The sequence below is a fragment of the Caretta caretta genome, chromosome 3 (genome assembly GCF_965140235.1).
Source record: "Caretta caretta isolate rCarCar2 chromosome 3, rCarCar1.hap1, whole genome shotgun sequence".
Lineage (NCBI taxonomy): Eukaryota > Metazoa > Chordata > Testudines > Cheloniidae > Caretta > Caretta caretta.
This window is the reverse complement of record NC_134208.1, coordinates 209,302,699-209,328,136: the sequence shown is the minus strand read 5'-3', so window position 1 is coordinate 209,328,136 and position 25,438 is coordinate 209,302,699. Positions and strand designations below refer to the sequence as shown.

The 25,438-nt window shown below is 44.6% G+C and overlaps 1 protein-coding gene across 4 annotated transcripts in view; it reads left to right on the top strand.

Annotated features, from left to right (window-relative positions):
• Positions 1–12,285: 12,285 nt before the first annotated feature.
• The window catches only part of ZC3H6 (zinc finger CCCH-type containing 6), a 73,838-nt gene continuing 60,685 nt past the window's right edge, over positions 12,286–25,438 (top strand). For 3 of the 4 annotated variants that reach the window (XM_075127311.1, XM_075127310.1, XM_075127309.1), the window contains exon 1: positions 12,286–12,552. In XM_075127311.1, coding sequence (XP_074983412.1) covers positions 12,461–12,552 — 92 coding nt within the window. In that variant the 5' untranslated portion in view covers positions 12,286–12,460. Of the gene's footprint in view, positions 12,553–13,095; positions 13,337–25,438 lie in introns of those variants that run through there. The other variant, XM_075127312.1, reaches the window with a different exon arrangement.

Here is a 25,438-nt window from a genome sequence, read left to right as displayed (position 1 = left end):
TTTCTCCAGACCTTTGTTTTCTTGCAAAGTAGATCCATGAGGATACTACTTTGCTTTGTAATTATTCACAGTGTTACTGTTTTTATATCACTGAGAAGTGTGTGAGTTACAAGGATATTTACTGCTGCTGTTTAAGTTGCCATCACCACCTCAGGGTATTCACAACTACTGAAAGTCTGCTGAGCATGGATAGTTCACAGATGCCACCTGATGGGCACAAAATGAATGTCAAGCAACGAGCAAATTCTGCCATGCAACCGTAGCACTACAGGAGAGATGCACAGATAAACTCTTTTTTACTGGAGTCTTAACGTACCATAGTCACAGTCATGTTGTAATGTAGCTTTCCAGGTTGTTGGGAAAGAATTGCAATGTGTTTGGTGTGGAGAAAAAAACTTTTGTCTGATGCTGGATCACAGGAGTTGGAGGGCTTTCCCAAAGATGAATCAAAATTTACCTGTTTTCTGCTTGTGTTTGCCAGCACCAGAAAACACCTACTCACATACCCATGATAGCTTTGGAAGCACTCGGGACTGCTATATAACAAGAATAGGTTGACCAAATTAATTTGGATTTTCAAATAGCCTTTGACAAAGTCCTGCACAATAGGCTATTTAAGAAATAGTGGTAATGTAGCTACAACTCTCAGATAAATTTCTGTCCTGGACTAGAAACAGGCTCAAAGACAGAAAACAGATGAGGAATAAATGGTCAGTTTTTCAACATGTAAAAGCTTAACAAGTGAGGTATCCCATGGATCTGTGCTAGGACCAGTGAGGTGGTTAGGCAGAGGGATATAAATTTTAAAGAAAAGGAGGTGAGCAATGAGGTGGCAACATTTGCAGATGACACTCAATTATTTCATTCAGTCAAGAAGACTAACCTAAAATTAAGGTTCTTAATCAAAATTAAGATGATTGTGAGGAACCTCAAAGGAACCTTTCTAAGTTATGTGATATGGCAACATGGTGGCAGATGAAATCCATGGTTGAAAATGCAGAATAATGTGCACTGGAAGAAATCATTTGAACTACTCAGACACATTACTGGCTTACAAATTAACTGGAACATAGCATCTGCCAGACTGGATGAGACTTGAGGTCCATCTTGTCCTGTATCCTGTCTTGAATGATGGCCAACATGAGATACTTCAGAGGAAGGTATTAAAAACCCCCTCGGTAGCAGATATTGGATAATCTACGCCCCACATTGGATCTCATCCTGACCTCTAATCATTAGTGATCACCTTTAAGACCTGAAGCAGGAGGTTTAATATCCCTTGTCATCACTAATTATCATAACTCTGAATATTCTTGTTATCCATATAAATGTTCTATCTTGTTAAGTTTTTGGCCTTAGCAGTTTCCTGTAGCAGTAAGGTCCTTTTTTCAGATTTGAATTTCCCACCTTTTAATTTGATTGACTGAAAGTCCCCTTGTTCTTGTGTTGCCAGACAGAGAGAACAGATGTTTCTGATCTTCCTTCTCTAAACCAGTCATTATATTGTAGACTTTTATCATGTCCCCCTTACTCCTCTTCTTTTTCAGGTAACAATCCCAATCTTTTCAATCTCTCTTCACAGGTGATTTTCTCCAGGACCCTCTTTTCAGCTCCTCTAGATCTGCAATTTCCTGTTTGAGATGGGATGCCCCGTACTGCACACAGCATCTGGGTGAGGCGTTAGAATATTGTCTGAATTATACACCATCTCTTTCCTTATGCATCCAAACCTCTTGTTTGCTTTTTTGCTCGCAGTCCCTTTCTGGAATTCATACAGTTAGCTTAAGACCTTGTAAGATGTATGAGTAGTTTAAATTTTACCCTCCAATGTGCATTACTTTGCATTTATTGACATTGGATTTCATTTGCCATCATGTGGCACATTCTCCTAGCTCATGTTGGTTTTTCTGAAATTCCACACAGTCCTCTCTGGTCCTGACTAATCTAAATAATTTTTTGTCATCTGCAGATTTTGCTCTCTCCCCTTTCCAGATCATTAATAAATATATCAAACAACATGGGACCTAGTATGGATCCTTGAGACCTTGTTGTTCATCTTTTGCCATGATGTCAATTGACCATTTAATCCTACTCTTTGCTTCCTGTCTCCGAGCCAGGTGTGGATCCAGGACAATACTTTGCCTCTCACTCTATTACTGTTTAGCTGCTTAAGTAGCCTCTCGTGCGGGACCTTGCTGAAGGCTTTCAGGAAGTCTAAATAAACTATGTCAACCCATTCTCTTTATCCACTACTTTACTGACATGCTCAAATAATTCTGAGATTAGTGAGACACGATTTTTCTTTTCTTATATCCCCGTCTGAGGAGAGATTGATAAGACTGGGACTTTTCAGCTTGGAAAAGAGACGACTAAGGGGGGGGATAGGATTGAGGTCTATAAAATCATGACTGGGGTGGAGAAAGTAAATAAGGAAGTGTTATTTACTTCTTCTCATAACACAAGAACTAGGGGCCACCAAATGAAATTAATAGGCAGCAGGTTTAAAACAAACAAAAGGAAGTATTTTTTCACACAACGCACAGTCAACCTGTGGAACTCCTTGCCAGAGGATGTTGTGAAGGCCAAGACTATAACAGGGTTCAAAAAAGAACTAGATAAATTCATGGAGGATAGGCCCATCAATGGCTGTTAGCAGGATGGGCAGGAATGGTGTCCCTAGCCTCTGTTTGCCAAAAGCTGGGAATGGGTGACAGGGGATGGATCACTTGATGATTACCTGTTCTGTTCATTCCCTCTGGGGCACCTGGCACTGATCACTGTTGGAAGACAGGATACTGGGCTAGATGGACCTTTGGTTTGACCCAGTATAGCCGTTTTTATGTTCTCATTATGTTCTCACTCTGTTGCCTTCTCATTCTGGGCTCTCTCCTTGGTCTAGAGCCAATCAGGAGGTTCTGAAACTGTAACCAATCAGGAAAGAGATGAGCATCACTGTGGACAGCTCAATGTTTTTTTTTTTTAAAGGAAAGATGTATGTAAAGAATGTAATATAAAATAGCATTGTAATATTTCTATACTAATCTATAAATTGATGTTACACCCTCACCGGGAATGTGGGCACCCCATCTGGAAAGAGATGTGGCAGAAACAGAAGGGGTCCAGAAATGTACATAATACTTAGCTTTATATAGCTAGATATAGATATCCCATTCCCACTTTATAGAGCCAGCTAAGTCTGTACTCTATACCTTTATATAATTACCTTTATTTACACCTATTTTCAAAATGGTATAAAATAAGAGGAAATAGATCTACTAAGAAAATAGCAAAACAAAATAATTAGTTTAGTATAGAAGTTGTCAGAAGCTAAGGGAGTTTGGTATTTGGCACCTAAATTCCCTCAGGCCTATTTGTCAGTTTGAAACATATTTCAAATGGAACTTACTTTTAGTAGCAAGCTAAATTCAAAGGACAGGTCTCAAACTACATTTCTTCCTGTTAAAGAATTCTCTTTCTCCTTAAAAACAGAACGTGGAAGATTGGCTGGACTATTGTGTCTATAAATGTGAGGCAACTCTTCTAAGAATTGACACGAGTTGCAAATCTCTTCTTGACCTTAGTTTCCACAGTTCTGGTTCCATAAGTAATTATTTCCTGGAGATGATCTGATGACATGGCGTAAGAGAGCAAGTTAAAGAAATAAAGAGGCCACTAAAGAGGGCCACTAAAAATTAAAGCTCTAAGAGTAAACCTCTCAAAGGCCAGGTTTACATTAATATCACCACTTTTCTCTTGTAAATAGTCTGATGCTCAAAGATGGGAAGATCAGCAAGATTTTGATTTTAAACATTTGTTTCTCCTATGAAATGTAACCTATTTAAATCAGATTCCCTCTCTTGCAGCAGAACAAGCCTGAGAATTTTGTTTTGGCAACTATTTTACCAAAATTCCAAGTGTTGTCTAGGGAAAAAGTTGTCTGTGTAAAATCTGTATTGTGGTTTTGTAACATCTTGTTCAGGGCCCCCACAAGTGTGAGCCGCTGTGTGATCCTCTGGCTTAGCAATAGTGGGAGTTTTGCTGCTGCTAAGCTGTGTCAGTTCCCTGGCACACCAACCTGTGGGCCATGCTAACAAACTCCTTGAGACTCTGCCAGTCTAAACCGTGCCTTGCAGGGAACAATCAGTGAACCCCGTTCCTGAGTTCCCCAGAGCAGTGTCTCTGCAATGTCCAAAGAGACACTGCCTCCAAAGAGACTGAGCACACATCAGCCTGTTAGTTTGGTAGACTCACACTTCACTTTAATACACAGCACTGGGATGGTTTTCTAATAAAACCAGAAAAAGTATGTTTAACAAAGAACAGAGATTTAAGTGGTGCTAAGCAAGGATAAAACAGACAGGTATGGTTACAAATAAAACAAAATAAAACATACTTTTTGGTAACTAAAATTAATTTTAGTAAATTGCAATCTTTGTCTAAGCAGTTTTCTTACTTACTTCCAAGTAACAGCATCCATAGCTCTCTAGATGAGGGGTCCAACTTTCACAGGCTCAGAGCGTTCTGTAGCCTATATGTCCCCTTAGTGATGGATCACTAAGAGGTCTTTTTGCTCCATTTATATTACTCAAAGACCATCGTATCAGCCTCAAGAACCAGGAAGGCTTCCTGGGATGCAGACTCTGTCCCCCAACATGCTTATTAAATGGTCTTCTCCCTCTCTTGTTTAGCTTGATTGCTTTGTTTATCTTCTATGTAAATGTACTTTCACTGTCCTCTGTAACCAAGCTGGTCAGAGAGGTAAATCCACATTTCTTTGTCTAGGGCAGGCTGGGTTCACATGCTGCCTTCCAAACACATTTTAAGAATGTATTTGTAGCACGCATCCATAACTCTTTGTACAGAACCCATATATACATTACGCAATGATTTTGAGACCAGCGTGTCACCACTTCTCATATGATACCTTATATGACACCTTTGAGATATATAATATGACAACAGTGTGTTGGGACAACGAGTGTGTCAGGCCTGATGTGAGTTACAGTATGGGGTGCCCTCAGTTGGCACTGAGGAGCTCCTGGCGTCTGTTTTATAGTGTTCTCAAGTCTAGTAGCACCAATAAACTCTAGGACAATTAAATCCATAGACAATCTAGCTCTTACAGTTAATGAATATTTCATCTATTATTAAGGAAAAATACATACAGGAAGGAATTAGTGAGGGAGGGAGAAAGAGGAAAGTCATTACAGTTGGAAGCAAGATCAAAGGAAAACTACTTACAATCCCAAAAGCAAATAAAAAAGGAGGCTATGCTGAAAATATACGTATAAAGCCCCAAATCAGAAGAAGCCAAAACAACAGACAGGAGATCAAAGAAATAAGAAAATGCTGCAGGACATATTGTGCCTTTTTGTAGGAAAAATTGCAAAACCTGAAAATACTGCCAGAGTTCTGAATGCTATAAAGGTAGCTTGACTATTGTGAGATTCTGCCCTTTCGTAAGTGTAAATTTCACACTGACTGCCAGCACCAGCAATTTGCACTACACTTCAGAAATGCATTGTTAGCCTTCCGCCAACGGCAAGCACTGAATCTGGGGTATGGGTTCTTTCCTGTTAATTTAAGGTGCCGTGTTATGCTTCCAAGCATTATAGAGGCCTCCCTAATTTTGTTCCTTGAAAGTACACTGATCCTCCCTGATACTATCTAACGTAAATGTATGTTTCTGCTAAAAGGCCAGAGTTATGACACATCATCTGAAAGATTATTCCAGAATGGATTATCCTGGGAATGCTTAGCAAAAATGCCACATATCAGAAACGTGAACAGCTGGATCTTTACACTGATACCATTTGGATTATACTGCATTTATTTTTAGGAACCAATGTTTTCACAGCCATCCTCCATTTTTAGGCCCTATTCACTTACTATTAAAATCAACTTGCTTCATTTTCCACGCTGAAATACCCTGCTACATGACAGGGTCACACTTACTGCATCATTATTCTGCAGAAATCCACTTTTAACTCATTCTGGCTGTGAGTTTTCCCTTTAACTAGAAAAGTAATTTAAAACCCTTCTTTCACTGTCAGCATATAACCATTAATCAATTCTTTATTCTCATACTCTCTTCTGGAAACTGACTTTATGTAAAATGTCCCCTGATACTGTTCGGATAGAAATAGAATTTTTGATGCACGGTTTGCATCAGAGGGCTGGTATCGTCTTCCCTTCTGAGATCTTGTCAGTTCTTTGAGGGTTGGTAAAGGGAGAGTGCCCTCTAGATGATTAGAAGACTTTCTTGGCACACTAGAAGCCTGGCTGGAGAGGACAATACTATAGGAAGAAGCGCTCTCTACCGTTGGTCAATTTCAGATATAAATTGTTTCTCTTTGTGCAAAGGCTTTTAAAATAAATGATCTCACTTCAGAGCCCAGACACTGAAGGTCTAGTTCAGACAGTTTAGCATACCAAGGACAAGAGCCACCTTGCACTTTATCTCACTGAAAAACAAAGTTCGCAGAAAAGAAGCAGCTGCTGCTACCGAACCATTCATTCCTGAGACACAACATTCTCAGAGTGTATGTATCTGTTGCTCAGTGGTCTTCAGGGGAGCTTCCCCAGCTGAGAATCTGGGCCAATATTTGTACGTTTCTGAAAAGCCGGCCAGTACCCTTCTCTAGTTACCAAACAGTCCAAAATAATTCCATGCCACTGACAATGACAGCATGGAACTAACCTTCTGTTAGTTAGTAAGATGATGATTTAATTAGTTGTATTTTAGAAATTTGAAGAAATCAATAAAATCAACAAAGTTAACATATGACACAGTGAACTCTTCACATGGAGGGGGAGTGAGGGGGAAAGTACATAAGAACGGCCATACTGGGTCGGACCAAATCCTGTCTTCCAACAGTAGCCAATGCCAGGTGCTTCAGAGGGAATGGACAGAGCAGGTAATCATCAAGCATCTGAAAAAAAACAAGCACCTAACTCCAGTTAAGCAGTCTGCTCAGAGGCTGGGAGTGGGACGGGTCTGGGCCTATATAACCCAGACCCATCTCATTCCAAGGGAGGAGCAAATGAAGGTGCACTCTGGGAGGCCCAAGCAGTACCTAGGAAACAAAACAGCTGCAGAAAGGGGCAGGAGAAGAGACAAATACCAGCTGGGGGAAAGGTTCTGGGTTTGGGGAGAGAAGGGCACAGGCTGGGGCCCACCTCCCCAGGAAACTGTGGTCTTGATGAGAAATAAGATAAGAGGACTAGAGCCTGGGATGTAGATGATAAATTTCATACTGCTTCCCCCCTTTTATTAGAATTAGTGCATTAATGACTGTCTGCTGAACCCCAGGGGGCTGGTGAGAATCTGCCAGTTCATATAACATTTGTATTGGAGCATAAGAAGACTATATTTGTGAAGGGACAAGGTCTATATCAATTTTAGACAATTCTCATTGTTCTCCTGAGTGACTCAGGAATCTTTTAAGTACTTAATAGAGCTTGTGCAGCAAGGTCTACACAGCAGATACGCAGGGTGTATCTTGAGGACATCCAGGAAAGCTTCACTGACCATCTCCATCACCCGTATGTGCGCACACAGAAAGTAAAAGACTGTCTGGGACCAATGGTCATGTCCATTTCAGCTACACATACACCAACTGTGGCTTTCATAGGTCAGTGTATGTGAAGCTGTGATTGTCTTTAACGTCCCCCAGGGTGGAGTGGTGGGGATAGTGCAGTGACCCCTGATGCCATGTAGAACGTTGAGGGGGGTATAGGTAGGTCCCAATATTGAGTTCTCAGTGGGCTGCAGAGGGAGGTGAGCCCAGGACTGTTGAACTTGCAGGTCCACCAGAACCTGCAACATCTGTGTTTTCTGCCTGACAAGACCCATTACATCCTGGTGCATCTCCCTCTCCTTTTCCTGCTGGGACTCCCGGGCCTTTCTCCTCTCCACTCTTTCCTTCTCCAGTCTGCCCTCAACGTTCATCCTCCAGGCCCTGTGCGCACTGTCCGATGCAACGTTGGCTTTCAGGATCTCATTGAACATGTCATTCCAAGTCCTCTTTTTTCTCCTTATCTGGCACAGGCGTTCTCTGGGTCAGGAGGGAGAGACCCTGAAGGCCACAGTGGCAGCAGCTTCAGATAAAACACACAGAGGTACCACTGTCAGTCTATTCACTACAGAAAACGAAAGTTAAGATGCGAAACTCTCTCCTCTTGCTCCCTGAAGTTTTAAGCACTACGTTCTTACTTCTGCTTGGCATTGCTTGTGCACTGAGTCAGTCACAGTACCAGCCATGGGGAGTATGGCCTGCCAAAGGTGAGGGAAATGAGGGAATTGCTCAGTTGCATGAATGTAGTGGTATAGAGCATTGGCACTGAATACTGGCACTGTTTTCCACAGGCGGGGGTGATTTTAGATGATCTCTCACTCCAGAGGGTAACAAAGGCAGAGAGATCCCAGCTGCTGCTGGCGTCCCATATGCTGCTGGGGCTGTATGCTGCTAGCCTGTGTACTGCAACGGTGCAAGCCGAAGTGATCGCTGACTGACGTGGGAAAGTGTACTACCGCAGAGGAAGAAATAAGGCTGCCATCCCTGGAAACCTTTGGCAGAAGACTGCTGAGTGCCTTGAACCTCCATGAAAGTGTCATCGAGAGGAGGTCGGACTAGATGATCATAATGGTCCCTTCTGACCTTAGTATCTATGAATCTATGTCTCAGGAGGATTCAAGGGACATCCCTGTGCACATAAACAAACTGCTCCACATGGTCCCTCCTGCCTCTGAAAAGCAGATAACAACCACCTGAATAAAATAAAATAGGGGGAGAATGACTGGGTGCTGAGTGCAGGAGAATATTGTGTGCAGGAATGAGACCTAGGGGACAGAGAATATAGAGAGTAAGAGATGGAGCAACAGGGATAGCAGAGAAAGACTATGTGAGGGGTAGGAGGCTTTGAGGAGAAAAGAAGGTAAACATGGGGGCAAGTGAATGTAGGGGACAGGTGGAGGACAGGAGACTCATGAGGAGCATAGAAGGAGAATAAGAGTGGAAAGACACTTCGGGCTGTATCAACAAAGAAATGTAGGCTCCGAACTGCCACTTTAGGTGCCAAAATCCCAAAATTTAGATTCTCAACCCCTCTGCTCAGCTCACCTAAGTGTACGTAGTTGTAGCCATGTTGGTCCCAGGATATTAGAGAGGCAAGGTGGGTGAGATCATATCTTCTGTTGGACCAACTTCTGTTACCTCACCCACCTTGCCTCACCCTGTTGGCACCTAAATTCCCTAGGTGCCTATGTTTCTACCAGTAAAGTCCCCTTGGCGCTTAAATTTCTGCCACTGGGCATGCCCAGAGTTGCCTAAGTCCTGACACCCAGCCCTGAGCTCACGCTGAAGCCCTGGCATGATCCTCATACGAAGGTGTGCATTCCCCTGTCTCCCACATCCTGTGTGGGTACTCTAACCACTGAGTTATAGCATATGGGGCGGGCACCAAATCCTCCTCCTCCACCTTGGTTTTGTTGTGCAAAAAGGGCTGACGTGATCGGGGTGATTAACTCTAGGGGATGAGGTTCATGGCTGTGAAACTCAAGCAGAGAAAATCGCCTCCTTCCAGCCTAAATCTCTCTAAGGGGCGTGGCTTAGACCACACCCCTCTCCCAGATTAGCCGGGGTTGTAGCCAGTCTGGTGATGATGGGAGATGCTCCAGCCCACTAACAAATTTCAGTCCTACTGGAGGGAAAACCCCTCTGATTGGCTGCTTTCCCCACTGCCCCACCTCCTGGGGAAGAGCAGCCAATCAGGGCTGCTACAGGAAGCAGGCAGGCAGGAAGCAGGAGGGGAGGAGACAGGATGGGAGAGGGCAGAAAGAGCCCAGCAGCTCAGGGCATCCCTACCCCTTGCTCTGAGCAAGGTCCCCTCTGCACCTCCCCCGCTCCTGTGAGTAGGGTTGCCAACTGTCTAATCACACAAACCCAAACACCCGTGCCCCCCTGCCCTGCTCCTTCTCCGAGGCCACGCCCACTCCCCTCCCCTCCTTCCATCGCTCGCTCTCCCCCACCCTTACTCACTTTCACTGGGCTGGGGTGGGGGTTTGGGTGTGGGCTCTGGGCTGGGGCTGAGGGGTGGGGATGGAGTGTGGGAGGGTGCTCCGAGTTGAGCCTGGGACAGGAGTTTGGGGTGCAGGAGGGGGTGTGGGTTGCAAGCTCTGAAAGGGAGTTTGGATGCGGGAAGGGGTCTCAGGGCTGGGGCAGGGGGTTGGGCTGCAGGAGGGTGTAAGGGGTGCGGGCTCTGGGAGGGAGTTTGGGTGTAGGAGGGGGCTCCGGGCTGGGGTAGCAGGTTGGGGTGCAGGAGGAGGTGCGGGGTGCAGGCTCAAGTCAGGAGGCGCTTACCGCGGGCAGCTCTCAGGCGCCAGCACAGTGGGGGTAAGGCAGGCTCCCTGCCTGCCCTGGCCCCACGCCGCTCCCAGAAGCAGCCTCCATGTCTGGCCCCTGGAAAAGGGGGCAGGGGGCTCTGCATGCTGCTTGCACCTGCAAGCGCTGGCCCTGCAGCTCCCATTGGCCATAGTTCCCGGCCAATAGGAGCTGAGGAGTTGGTGCTTGGGATACTGGCAGTGCGCGGAGACCCCTGTGCCACCCCCCAACAGGCCGAAGGGACTTGCTGGATGCTTCTGGGAGCAGCGTGGGGCCAGAGCAGGCAGGGAGCCTGCCTTAGCCCCGCTGCACTGCCAGAGTTTTAGCACCTAAAATCTCCCAGTTTGGCTTCAGTAGCCTCTGGGAGATAGGACCTGATTCCAGGAGACTCCTGGCAAAACCAGGAGGGTTGGTAACCCTACCTGTGAGCTCCCTGCACCCCATGGCCTGGGAAAGGGCAGCAGGGGTAAAGAAACCCTGGAGCTGCCCCCACACCTGGAAGGAGGAGAGGACCCCACTTCTGCCCTCCCCAGGCCTCGGAGAGGGGCTAAAGAGCCTCAGAAAGAGCAGAGTTGGGGCTGGGGTGGCAAAACTGGTGTGTGGGGGGGCATAATTTAGGAGCAGCTGGTTGGGGGCTGAACTGATGGAGAGATTGGGGGCTGAACAGATGTGGGGGCTAGGGGTCAGGCAGAACTGATGTGGGGACAGAACCAATGCCGGGCCTGGGTGGGAGTGAGAACTGATGTAGGGACTGAAAAGACAGGGTTGATTTGAGGGTAGAAATAGTTGTTGGACAGAGGACGGGGAGACATGGGGTGAGAGCTCCTGCAGCAGGGTCCAAAATGGCCTTACCCAATATGTATTTGGGAGTGTGGGCAACACTCCCTGTCACCCCAATGGGCGTGGGCCAGTGCCATGATTTTGGAAGCCCTGGGGTCGGCAGGACAGGGCTATGGGAGGCTGGGGAGGGGCAGAGAGCCACAGCAGAGGAGAGGATGACCGGCCTTCCCCTTCAAGCAGCCAGCCCGCCCACGTCGCCATGCGCTCTGCCACAGCAGGCTGGGCTGTGGACCTGAGGGGGGCGCTCGTGCGTGGGGGCAGGTGGCTCCCCGGAGGGTCAAACGCCAGGTGCTAGTGGGTTTGTTACAGCCCCTGGGTTTGTTATTTATCTGCTGGGGTATGGGCACCACCCAGGGCTCCTGGGCCCTGTCTATAAGGGGTCTGCCCCTCCCCAGCCCTGGGCCAGACCCTACGCCCTGCCACAGGCTCGGTTCCTCCCCTCCTCCCCCTTTAGCGCCTTGAAAGGCACGTGACACGGGCGGACTTTTTTTCTTCTCCCTGCCCTCAGATATCCCCGCGCCGCGGAGGAGGACGCTATTCCTTGCCGAGACGGTCAATCTGACTGAGGGGAGGGCGGTGATCGGTAAGGCCCGCCTCCTCGTTCCAGCGATTGGCAGCGAGTTCTCCCAATCGCCGGCTTCCCGCTCCGTGACGCTGGCGGCGCGGCCCAATGGGAGCGCAGGGGCGGGGGCGCCGCGACGGCAGTGCGACGCCATCGCCTCCCGACTCCTCCTGGCGCGGAAGGAGCTGTTGTTGTTGGCCGAGGCGCTGAGCGCGTTCGGGCCGCGCCGCCGCCGCCATTTTGTGCGAGTGTCTCGGGCGGGCGGGCGCCATGTTTGTAAGGAAGAAATAACCGGGCATCTCCGGCCACCAGCACTCCCTACCCCCCGTGTGTCCTCCTCCTCCTGTGCCCCGGGCCTGCTCCTCCGGGCCGCGCCGCCGCCGCGCCGCCGGCCCCGCCTGCCCGCGCGGACTGCCAGAGCGGGCAGCGGGGCGGCCGGGCTCACCCTGTGCAGCCTCCTGCACAGAGTGACTGTTAGTGTCTCACTAAGTAACCGTGAGTGAAACCTTCATCATCTCTCCTCGCTGAGGGACCGACCCTCCTCCTCCTCCTCCTGCGCCGCCGAGCGCGCGCCGCCTCCTCCTCCTCCTCACCACCACCACGGGCAGCAGCAGTGTCCTGCCTTCCTCCTCCACCTCCCTCCTCCTCCTCCTCCGCTCACCCCAGGGCCCGCACCATGGCCTTTGAAAGCCTGTTCGCCAACCCCCCAAACCCAGTCCTTGACCCAAACATGCCCGACTCTGACAGGCACCATGCGGGGGACGAAAGGTCGAGTAACATTCTTCTCTCTCCGCGTCTCATAACGGTGATGCTGTGGGTTAATGTGCCTAGCGGGGTAAGGGGGTGCGGGGCTGGGGGCCAGGTCACCTCCAGGCTGCGAAGTGGGGGGTTAAGACGGCGGGGGGAGGGAAGGGGGTGGCGGGACTCCTGAGTACAGGGGCATTTTCTTGCATGCATTTGACATCTCATTTTTTGGTTCCATCTCTTTCCATACGATGCACTGTGCAGCGGGTGTCTGTTGACTGTCACCGTTGTGTTTGTTACCCCCCAACCCCGTGCTGCCCGTCAGGTGGAAGAGAATGTTTTAATCTATGCAGGGAGCCTCGCACTAGGGCCATATTTAACCTCATTTTCTCGCCAGATTACACCCGCCACATTTAACTGGATCTTTTTTTATGCAGATTAAGGTCTGACTGACGTTATCTTTGCCACCTCTCAATCCCCATGCGCGGCAAACCAGAGTCCTTTTCCTGATGTAAGGAGCTCTCTTCCGGCTCTCTCCCTTTCTTTTCTGCAGCTGTTGGTTGGCAGTCCAGATCCTATCCTCAGACAGCTCTGGCCTTCCTAGGCACTGCCCCAAAATTCTCTTCTAGCCTCACCACTCCCCGTCATTCAGGGCACGTGGACAGAAAGCACATGAGTGCCCTTGTAATGGTGATTTTCAACAGCTGCCCAACCTTCTGCAGACTTCCCCAACCATTTACAGTGCTCTTATCAGATGACTGAAAAACATGACACAACCTCTAAGTAAACCTCAAAACACCCCTGTGGGGTAAGAATTATTAATCCTATTTTTTTACTGGTTGGGAAACTGAGGCCTACATAGGTTAAATGTCTTTCCCAAAACACACAGTGAATCCCTGATCTGGAATAGCCTCTGGATCCTCTAACTTTTAGTCTCACGATTATCCCTCCCATCTTTAATTTTTAAAGTAATCTCAGTGCTACTGCATATAATAGTTAATGATGGAGAAGGCTACCTTTAAATAAATTTGAAGGGTTAAATTGAAGACACAGTATTTTTACTTTTTAATGTATCACTAGTCTTGAACTGTGACCACATCATAAATTGCCCAAAAAACTTGCTTAAAGTATACACTTGCATACCAGTCAAATATTGGTGGAACATGCTCTTTTTACCATAGAACATTGTTTCAGGTTTTGTAACTGTTTGGCTCACATTTTTGTTCAAGTATTGGTGGTGATGCCGGGACCCAAGAATTCTTTCCCATTGTTTCACTAAAGACTAGTATTTCTAATTTGAAATTCTTCAGTATCAGTATTATAGCTTAAATTGTTACATGTAAAGTGCCTTTCAAAAATTATGCTCACTAATATACTTATTCCTACACTGGGAAAACTGTTAAATTCTTATTTTATAGCTTTGTTTAAATATCTTCAATTTAATAGGTTAATTGTACTGTTAAACTTATTACATTTCTTAACATCTATTTATACTATTTTTAAATTCTGGAAGAACATGATGCCCTAACAATAAACAAATTAAGCATGCCTTATAAATAATACATTTTATAGACAATCCTACTGACTGTCTGGATTACCCCTATTAATAGTTCATAGCAAGGTGTGTTCACCATAAACTTACCATAATGAAAAGAAAAACAATAGAGATAAAATATATGCCTTCTCATTTTACAGTAGATATGCAAATTCAACCCAGTCAAAATGCATTATACATTTTAGGAAGTTTACAAATTTTCCTTATGGGTTGATTACTCTGAAACAGGCACAAACTCATCTAAACAAAAAAAAAATCACAGAAAACATGATTAACACTTAAGGGGTGTGGATTTCAGTTTGAACATCTTTAGGTGAAAATAGTTTTGATTGAATTGTCCCTTGTATTATCTTGTTGAAAAGAAAAATGCAGTGTTTTTAGGTTGATAGTTTGGATAAAATCTGAGTAACTGATCAGTGTCCATTCCAAATTGAAGACGTTAATAGAAGCATTACTATAATATAATTTTTTTTAGTAGCATAAAATTATAGTGTGTGTAGTCTGAGCCAATTCTGCCTTGCATTCAGTGTTTTGCTACATAAGTAGATCAGTAGTATGACTTTACTATGGCAGTAGTCCCATAGATCAGTAAGGGTGGCAATATAGTAGGTAAGCAGTACACAAAAGGTTGCAGATCCTGATTTTATGTAAATCAGTGACACTTCTGTTAACATTTTAGCAATCTTGGCATTAATCTAATCTTTAGAATTACAAGAATTAAATTTTCATTACAGCTATAGATAGTTGCAAATTACCTTTCACAGTTACCCCAGTTTAATCTTGTTTGTTTTTAAGAGGAAAGTATTGCTTTGGGCTGTAACTTTTCACAGTCTTACTTTAAAGATTAATTTTTGTAAAAATGAAGAAAATTAATTTAACTCTTTTGACTGAGTGAGGAAAATACTTTTCTCCCCAAAAAGCTATGTAGGACTTCTTTTTACATGCACAGATAACTAAATAGAAAAAGCTCAACTTTCACATGAAGTTAGTTCTCCTGAAGGATTACTCACAGTGTGCATTTTTTAAAAATATGGAAAAATAGAAACAACCCCTTCCTTACATAGACAAGAAACAAACAAATTGAGACTACAGCAAATAAACACTAAACACAAAAATACAGCCCTATTTACATATACAAAGAACCACAACATTTCTGCAATAAAGCAGGTGTCTTAAGAGGATTAGTGAAGAGAACAGTCTGTGAGCTCAAATAAATGCATAAAAATGGGCCCTGATCTTGCAACGCATGCTGTGGACAGTTTCCTGGACTTCCCCCAAGAGCCCCACTGAAGTCAGTGAGGCTTGGCACGGGTGCAGCAGTCTACTGGTGCTCCTATCAGTTGCAGGATCAGGGCCTTGCTTTTAAACTGATCCGCAGGCATGCATATTGTTAAATCACACAGTAGATGATTTTACTAGCTATATCCCTGCATGTCTGGCATAGGAATTGAATACTTAGCTTTTACAGATACAAAAGAATATGGCACCAGTACAACTCTGACTACTTTGGTCTCCTGAATAATACTGAACTACAAGCATATAGGGGCTTGATTGCAATAAGTAGGGCCATGTTTGAACTAGTGCCATGTTTACCGCAGCAGGAAAGTTTAAAAATATAGCTCTTTCCATGATTTGGGATGAATATTTTTATTTGAAAGTTCAGATGAGGTACTGGTTCCATTTTTGCTGTTTTGCACCTCTCTAAATATATAGTCAGACTGTAAGATTTATTTTATACCAATAACTATTGTAAAAAAATAATAATAATGACCTAATATAAGTCAGAATGGTTAGGCATTAATTATGGAGGGTTTACTAGTGATTCTTTAAGTAATTTTGTGTTGTGATATCAATTTAAAGCATGACTAAAATATACTACCTCTGTTTTATATGCTGAAGATTTAATTTAGTCTTCAAATCTGACAAAATAACTCTCCAGTGGGACAACTGAACTTCTTATGTAACTTTAGCAGTGAAATTTTACTAATTTTTGCAGAGGAAACATTTTAAAATTGTTTGTTTTTTGAAAAATTGGCTTGTTTCATGTTTTTGGTAACTTTTGCTAACAACCGCAAATCCCAGTCATCACACAAGTACGCATTCTGATATCCTATGCACATTCTGATAGTATCTTTGAGGTAGAAAATTTCTGACATTTTAAAATTAAACACACAAGATAGCCTATTTGACTGAGGTTAGCCAATGGAACAGCTCATTCTGCTACTACCATTTTCTGAAGCTGCCCCGCCTGTCTCAGCTCACCAGCTGTCATCTGCGTATATCCAGGTGAGCCAGATAGGCTCATGGCTGCCTAGCCTGTCTGTCTCACAGGTTTTCTGCCTTTCCTGTTCTTTGTGGCTCCTCCAGCTATCCCAGGAATTTCCTGGTCCCTTCTGGCACCCCAGTTCCTTGGCACTTCTTCATCCACACCCTGGCAAGCATAACTGCAAGGTCTGCTACTGAAATAGTACTTGTCTGACAAACTTCCTGTGGTTTACCAGAGTGGTGCTCTGCTCTGATAAGTCATAAGGCCAGTGGGTGCTAGAGAGTAGGGATTGTGGTGGGAGAAATAGAGCTGGGGTTAGGTAGGCTGAGCAACAGTAAGCTTAAATCGGCATACAGTCTCTATCATTCTCTGCTCCACTGTAGTTTGCAAGTTTCTCACCCCCAGCCTACTTGGGTCTCGCTGGCTCCCCAGTTGCATGGAACACTGGAGGATTTTAGTTCAGGGGAGTCAGGGAGCAAGAAAGTTGGAAAGATAACGAACTGGAGAGCCAAAGCACATAAAAGCTGAGGGGGCTTGAGAGGTACAGCACAAGACATCCTGCTATCCAGCATACCTGTCCTCCTAGTCCCTCTTCTCTGCTTTCTTGCTCCTCTATTAATTCATCCTGGCTCCATGTTGTTCTGTCTAATTGCTCTCCTTTTCCAGGCCCTCACTCTATACCTCTTGCAGGCCACTGCCCTCTCTCCATACCCCCTCTTTTTACTCATGAGTGTTCAAAGTCTCTTCTCCCTATTGAATATGCAAATATTTGCCATGACCAGTTACTTTGAAAATTTTAAAATATGTAAATATTTATTCACCAGAGAAAAAAAATAATTAAGGTGGAGTTAAGTTTGTGGCCACATAACGTTGCCTAGGGGTAGTCATACCTTTCCTGGACATGAGTTTAAATGTCCAAGTTCAAACATTAGAAAATCAAAATGCAGAGTTAAATTCCTCCACGTGTCTCTTACTGTAAAGGAATGGCAAATGCTAGAAAACTGGGAAGTAGGGAACTAAGGTGACAGCATGCAAGATTAACTACTCAAGATAGTGTTTTGTGGCGGAAATCTTAACTCCATCTTAGCAAAGTCTTTTTTCTGCTGAATTTCCTTCATTATTTTAAATAATGATAAAATGAGACTTGAGAGCAGTGGAACCTGGGGTTATGGGGAGAGGTTCCTTCTTTTTCCCTAGCAGCTTGTCGTTGCCCTTCCTGACAGAAACCCACTCCCATCATGTCCCCATAGCCTGTTTGACGGTAGGTTTCCCAGTGCCTTACCTACAAAAGGCAGACTAGAACCCAGCCAGCTCCTTGTGGCAGGAGAGCAGCAACCCTTCCACAGATGATTTCTCTGCCTGCCCTTCGATTTGAAAATCAGTGGCCAAAACTAATGGACACCTGAAAATCCTGATAAGGTACTTGCCCTGCATCACAAAGGAAGTCTTTAGCATAGCTAGTTCTCCCGAGTCCTGTCACCTTAACTACAACAGTGTTCAGTCAGAAGGTCTATCATGTGTGGTTATTAGCGAGGGCAAGTTTATCTGTATGTATGTTAGTTGGTTGCAGGCTTGGCTGTGTTGTGTGGACAGCTTGGCCGAGCATGTAGATTTGACCTGATCTTTGTGAGAGGTAGCATGGCTTAGTGGATGAAACTTGGCTCTGCAATAGGCTTGGCACAATTTGATTTTTATTTTTTTATAATCTCAATGGATAATATCAGTGTTCATTTTCAAGCATTTTCCCCATTTTTATTGATTTAAACTTCCATGATTGTGCAAAATTATCTGCTTCAAGTATTTTTTTTATTGATTTACATTTTTATTGGCTTACGTTTTCACAGTTGTGGGAAATAGTGGGGAGTTCAGACATGGGGTCAGACAATAATTATTGAATGAAGGTAGACATTGAGATTTAAAAAGTTAAAGCTTTATAACCATTAAAACACATTGTCAACATTGTGTGTCAAAATATAAAAGTAAATATCCTTAAATCAAACTCTTAAGTTCTCAGGAAGCATTTTTCTTATTTTGCCTGTCTGTACACTTGATTATTATTGATGGTAGTATTTTTTCATCCGTTTGTGTGTGTGTATAGTGACATTTATATAATGGTCCTCAGTCCTCCTATCTGTAACTGTAAAAGGGGATGAATACTTGCATCCTTTCTAGTTTAAATGTATATGACGCTTTTCTCCGTGTGAGTTGCAAAGGGGTTTATTAATGCCAGTTACTGGAAGAAAGAAGTGTAGAATTATTGGCTTCCAGTGGAGTGCTTGTGTAGCAAGGGATATTGCTACACAAAAAGGGATATTTTTATGAGGGCAAGTAAGACACTCTGAACCAGCAAGTTTGTCATGTCTCTCTCTTTACCCTATGTAAGAATAATGCAACCAGGTAAAAGAGTTATTCTGTTACATCATGTAATAGATGTCTGCTTTGTGATGTTAGAGGTCTTTGGTACAAATCCCTGCAGAGAAGCGTTTTTCCTGTCCCCTATTTGTTCTCTTTTGCGTTCAAAGGGGAGCTGGTGTTGAAGCTGTGTCAGGAGTTCCATCAAAGAGTGAGTGTATGTTCCATGCTAGTAATCCATAAGAGAATTGCCAGCTCTGCCTCATCTCACTCTGTAGTTCCCAAAAGGTCTGTTAACTTCATGTTTACAATTATGGACCTTCTTTTTTGGTACCATGCACCAGATCTTGGCTAGGAAAGTTGAGTGATATACATTGTATTCAGTTCTTGCCCTGTTTCTTCCATAGGTGTATATAAAAAAACACTAGGACTTGTCTACATGGGGAAATTTTCCAGCACAGCTGTACTGGTATAATTATTCCGCTACAGCTGTGCCAATATAACTTCTCCAAAAGGCATGCTCTTTTGGGATTTAGAGTACCTTTTTCAGTTTAACTTGTATTGCTCTTTGGAAGTGATTTAAGCTAAAGTGAAAAAAAGACACTCTGAAAAAGAGCATGTGCATGGGGAGTTATGCCAGCGTAGTTACAGTGGTATAATTATACTGATGTAGTTATGTCAGTAAATTTCCCTATGTAGATATGCCCTTAAAAAGCTTTTTGCAACTTTGGAAAAAGCTCATTTTAGGGTGCCCTGTCTTGGGAACCCTCTTGTTCAAATGATTTGGATTTTACCCTCCAGGTCTGCCTTGGCCCTCGACCCAACAGACCAGTTTTCGGGTTGATCTGACTTTTCTTTGGAATTTTATAGAGTGTACAAAATTTGCTTAAAAAATATAGCTTCTCCTCAGTTAAGTTGCAGTTGTATTTATCGTTTCTCCATAACTGGTGACAGTGTGAACATAAGTGAAGGAGGGATAAAAGTCCATGGAGCCGTACACCTTCTGCCTGGCACTGTGCCTTCCAGGGCACATGTGGGCATGAAAGATGGGTGTGTGAAAGAAGCTTTAGGGGAGAGGGAACCATGAATGGAAAGGTTGGGGGAGAAGGGTATTTTGGAGGACTGTTTGAAAGGGAGAGAGAGAGCACAACTTGAAGGAATGTAGAAGGCAGTTACAAGGGATGTTGACAGACATGAAAAGGGGACAGAATGGGGGAGGAGGTAGTCATGGAAACAGGAAGTGTATTCACCATGTTAAACTTGACTGGTTTAAAACATTTGATATGTTCAACATTGATAAAATTTCCCATCTAAAATGCACCCAATTGGTATTCTACCAGTTATAACCTTCCACCCTACATCCAAATGCACACACTCCGCTACATATGTCCAGACGTCTGCAGAAGGTGAGCCTAGTGCATGCTCGCTGCATTGAGTCTCTCATGACCAATTAGAGCACTGTTGTGTTCCTGCAGAATTTATATAAAAATAATTTTGTTTTCTTGCCAATTAAAAACTAGGGAAATTCCCACATGCAAATTAAGGCTAATCAAGTATATTTCCCATCAATACAATCAATAAAAACAAAGAAATCACCAGCTAAGCCAACATTTTCATCCACACCAATCACAACTCTCATACAATACTACCCAAATATACACAATCCACACATTTCAGTTCCAACATAGAGCACTCACTATGCTGATATCCAGTTCTTCAGAGTCACATTGAAATGCAAAACCTAAACTCTGACCCCAGGCAGATAGATATCTTTCCAGTAGAATAGCTGTAACACTAAAGTCTAGATGTCATTTATACATGAGAAAATTAGGTAAATATTTATCTTTTGTGTTTGAGTGTAATTATGAGGAATTGGACATCTACATTTGGAGTGGCTCTGTTAGAATTACAAGTGAGTTTCGTATGAAGTTGCAGAATTTGTGACTGGCAGTAAAGTTGAGACAGTAGAAATATATATGTGAATGTTGGCTTTAATTGGTGATTAACATGATATATTTTTATTATTGTGCTTGTAGGAGATGGACTTGAGCAATTTTTTAGTACTAAGTTAGCAAAGTTTTTTGTGGGGTCGGGAGGGTATTACATAAAGGGACGTCAGGAAAATGTTTAACAGTTGGCTTGAATCTTTCACTTTGTTATTGCAGGGAGTGCTTACTAATAAACTGGCTGTTCCTTGTCTGTAGCCCCCGTCCTGATCATATTGGTTAGCCTTTGCCAGTCTTGTGTAGTAGCCTGTTTTCCGTTTTTAGGTCTAATTATTTCTCTGCTGGACTTTTTGGTAAATTAAGTACTTATCACCTCCATTGCCCAGTCTGTTTTATTGCTCTTGTAAGTGGTCTGTATGATTTTAGTAACCACAACTTCTTGTCACACAAAAAGGTCCAATGTCTACAAAATATACATGTGTAAGAACTAATCTTTCCTAACAGAAAACCTCCTTTTACTCTCAACTGAAGTTTCAGGTAATAGGCAAGACTGATGTTTCAACACCGAATTCTAATTTAGGAAGAAGAGGATTCAGTTTTGTTGAATGGACATATACTGGTATTACCATAATAGCTAGGTTTCTGAAATTTTATAAGAAATTGCTTAAATTGTAGGAGTTCCGTTCATGCAGTCTGTACAGATTAAGAAAGCAAGTTTGAGTAGTAAAAGCATTACTGTGTAAGGTTTTCAATTTTGTCATCTTTTTATCTTTTCCTTTTTCGATTACACATCTCTGTAAGTGATAAGTTAGATGTACAGTTTTGCAGCTTGTTAACTTGTATGTACTTGATACTTTTTCTAGTCTTAGTAATGTCCTGCAAACTATTGGTGACTGTTTCTCTTTAAGGCTTCCTCTCACTTTAAAGTTGTAAGTGGCAGCATCCTATTTTAAAGCAAAATCCTTGATAATTTGTGAATGGACTGTCTCTTTATTTCACACCACATCAGTCAAAGATGTGTTTAAACAGAGGGCACAGATGTCTATTAATAAAAAATTGATTAAAAGTTTAATAATAAAATAAAAAGGATGTGTGTGCACTGTGGTGGTTTCATGATGAAGTAATGGATGCTGGTATAGTTCACTACAAATGCTGGGAAAATGTCTGCACTCCCACAGGGAAACCGCCTTCTTTGAGAAGATACAGCCATGTATTCCACATTGGTGCGCTGGGCGTGCACGCACCTGATCCAGAGAATTTTGCCTACCAGTGCCCATACAATGGCAGTGCTTGCGACTCATGGCCATAGCCCATCCCCTTGCTACATGAGGCAGCAACACTGCTACATCTCTCAGTTCCTTCTTACCACTCCTGGCTGAAGTTGGACCTCTTTGTGGTTTTCATCTCACAGTCCCTCTATTTTTAGTGACTTTTCTAGTTGTATATAGCTATTTAGTACCCTTAGTATAGTGTTAATTAGATTTAGTGTTAGTTAGGTGTAGTTTAAGTATTTCCCTGGTGATGCCTTCACAAAGGTTTAAACATTGTTCCTCATGTAGAGGAGCAGTCCCCAGCAACGATCCCAATACAGGATGCTGCCTGTGCCTGGGCGAAACCCACATCAAGGAGCAGTGTTCAGTTTGCAGATCATTCACCAAATGGACCCAAGTGCCAAGGGAGCTTCATCTGAAGCAGCATTTGTTGAACAGGCCATGCATCTGCTTCGGCACCAAGGGTCTTGTCAAATTGGAGGTTGCCCTTGAGTTCTGAGTGCTGCTGCTTCGTGTGCAGGAGTTGGTACCTCTCCGAAGAGATGGAGGAGGAGTTCCCTTTTGAGTGCACAAAGGAAAAGGTTACATAAGATCAATTGAGGCCACTCCAGGTCATGTGGTGACTCCTCTTCTTTGTCCAGATGGAGTGTGGATCAGCACGGTGAATACCATTTTCATGGGATGGAGCAGGTCCTATCAACTGCTCCCTGGTATCAGTCAAGGAGGTCGGAGATCCTGTACCATTGACTCTGTTTCTGGCTCCAGGGCGTCTGTTGATTCTGGTACTGATAAGGGTGATGCCGGCACCAGCTGTTTCTGCACTGGCATGTGTCAGGCAGCAACATAACCTCGTCTGCCTTTCTGTCCCAACCACACCCTTGGTCCAGGACTTTGCCAGGGCTGTGTCTTTTATAGCTCCATTGGCTGTGCAGGCCGCTGAACCTGTGAGTCCGTCAGCACTGTACCCCGATGTTTCCCTTTCATGGTCAGTAGAACTGGGGCTGGTGCCAGGCTCAGCACAAGGGACCTCTCCGGTACCAGGATCATCTTTGGCACATCTGTGACCACTGTCAACGATATTACTATGGTGGCATTCCCTGCCTTCCACTTTGGCACCATCAGTTACCTTAGTGCACTGCTGACTTCGGGGTCGACACTGCTTCCAGCACTGTAAACAGCAGAGGCATATTCAGTGCTGCTGATACCGTTTCCACTGTTGACACCATCTCCCTTGTCATTCTGGGCTACAGAAAAGTCAGTGTGTTTGCTCGCACTCTCAGGGCTGGCTTCATCTTTATCCTCTGCAGCCTGAGACTCTTCGGCATCCACAGTGGGATCTTCCTCCTCTCATTCTCCATTGCTTGACCCGCGTCGGAGGCCATTCTTGGAGCGTTCTGGGTAACAGGATTGGTGCTCGTCTTGTGGTTGGCATGTGGGTCCCTGGCCTGGCATCTACTAGCCATCAATGCCCTATCCATACCAGTGGTATCTGTGGAACACTCCTCGGTCGCAGAGGTCCCACTCCTCATCTCGCTCAAGGGTGAGATCATGAACCAGGTGTGTGGTGGTGACTATCAAGTCATCACAGGCCAGGCATTGGTGAGCCTTCCCCTAATGGAGCCTCCAGAGTCCTCATATCCAGGCCCATCAGTCCTGGAGTAGGATCCAGCTCTGGCACAGTTAACCGCTTCATCCTTTTTCTCCAGACAATTCCGTGGAGTCTGGCTCTTTCTTCCCTTTGGTACTGGAGGATTTCAAGGTGTGCCTGAACTTTTGTGGTGCTTGACTGTTTCCCGAAGTACTCAAGCTGAGTTCTTGTAGGAGAACACCCATGAGTTAGTGGATACCCAGCAGCCATCTGCCCCTGGGAGAGTTGCCCTTCCTGTTCACAATGTGCTCCTTGAGCCTGCTGCAGTCCTCTGCAGCATGTTGGCTTCGGAACGGCCTGTAGCAAAGCACTACTTCATTTTGGTGCAGGGATTTGCGGGTTTTTACTCCCATCTGGTCCCAGATACCCTACTTGTAATCATGGTGAATGATAGAGCCAGGCGGGGCAGGGATAGGGACTCTAAACAAATAGACCTGATGGACAGGAAGATTTACATCTCCTCTTCTTTGTGGATGTGGATTGCTAACCGGCAGATATTACTATCCAAGTACAACTTTGTGAACTGAACAACTATGTCTGAATTAGCAGACCAGCTGCCCAAAGCCTTGAGAGAAGAATTTCGGGCATTTGTTACCAAAGGCTGATTGGTGGCTAAGACTTCATTGCAGTCTGCACTGGACGTTGTGCATACTTTGCGCAGAGGGATGGCCTCGGCTGTGACCATGAGAAGGGCTTCCTTGCTGCAGAATTTGGATAGTGCACCCAATGCGCAGCAGCACATAGAGGATTTGCCCTTCAGTGGCCAAACACTCTTTTTGGATGAGACTCCTTCAAGGACTCAAAGGCTACCCTATGTTCCTTGGAGGCATACGCGCCAGTGGTGCAGAGGTGATCAACAGCAGCGGCACTATTGTCCACAGTGCACATCTAGGCAGCCTTTCCCTCCCACAGCAGGACTACCCCAGAAAAGGGCATGCATTCTATAGGAGGAGGCAGTCAGATTCAGGGTTTTGCCAGCTCACATGCCCTTCCCTGGCAACCCCAAGGGACCATTTTGACTCATTAGTCCAGAGCAGTGTTCCAGTCATCGCTCCTGTTCTCCCCATTCCCTCTGTTTGGGGACAAGCTGGCTCACTTTCACAATGGCTGGGGCTTTATCACCACCGATATCTGGGTCCTAAGCACCATCAGATCGGGCTATGCCATCCATCTTTCCCCTCCACCGTCCCTCTTCAGGGACCCCTCTCATGAGAAACTGCTCCTTGAGCAGATTCTCCCTCTACTGGCTTTGAAGTGGTGGAGGAGGTTCCGCCAGAACACCAGGGTCATGGATTCTATTTCTATACTTTCTGGTGCCCAAATCCAAAGAAGGGGTAAGACCCCTTCTTGATCTTTGCGGCCTCAACAAAGGTGGATCAGGCTAAGCTCATTCTCTTTGTACTTGCATGGCCCAACGCAGTGCTGGTTCTCGAATCTTCTCGTGTTGTCAGTTCAGCCTCTTGTGCTGCTTCCTCTCCATCCCAACCTAATCACTTAGAATCACGGCTGCACCTTGTGTCCCACGCTTAGTCCCGTGCATCTCACAGTGTGGCTGCTTCATGGCTAAATGAAAAGGAAGTGTTGTGTTCTGCAGCTGTTCAACAGGTCCTATTCAACAGTACAAAGTCCTCTTATTAGAATGGCCTATTCAGTAAAATGAAAGTGATTTTGGTGTGGTCAATGGCCCGTGGAATTCAGCTGACACTGGCTTGTATCCTGGACAACTCAGAATACTTGCTGCATCTTAAATTATCAGGACTTGCGCGTAGGTCATTGAGAGTGCAGTTGGCAGTGCTACCAGCATTTCATCCCCCCATTCAGGGAAGATCTGTCTTCTCCAGTACCATGATAGCAAGATTTTTTAAAGGGGTT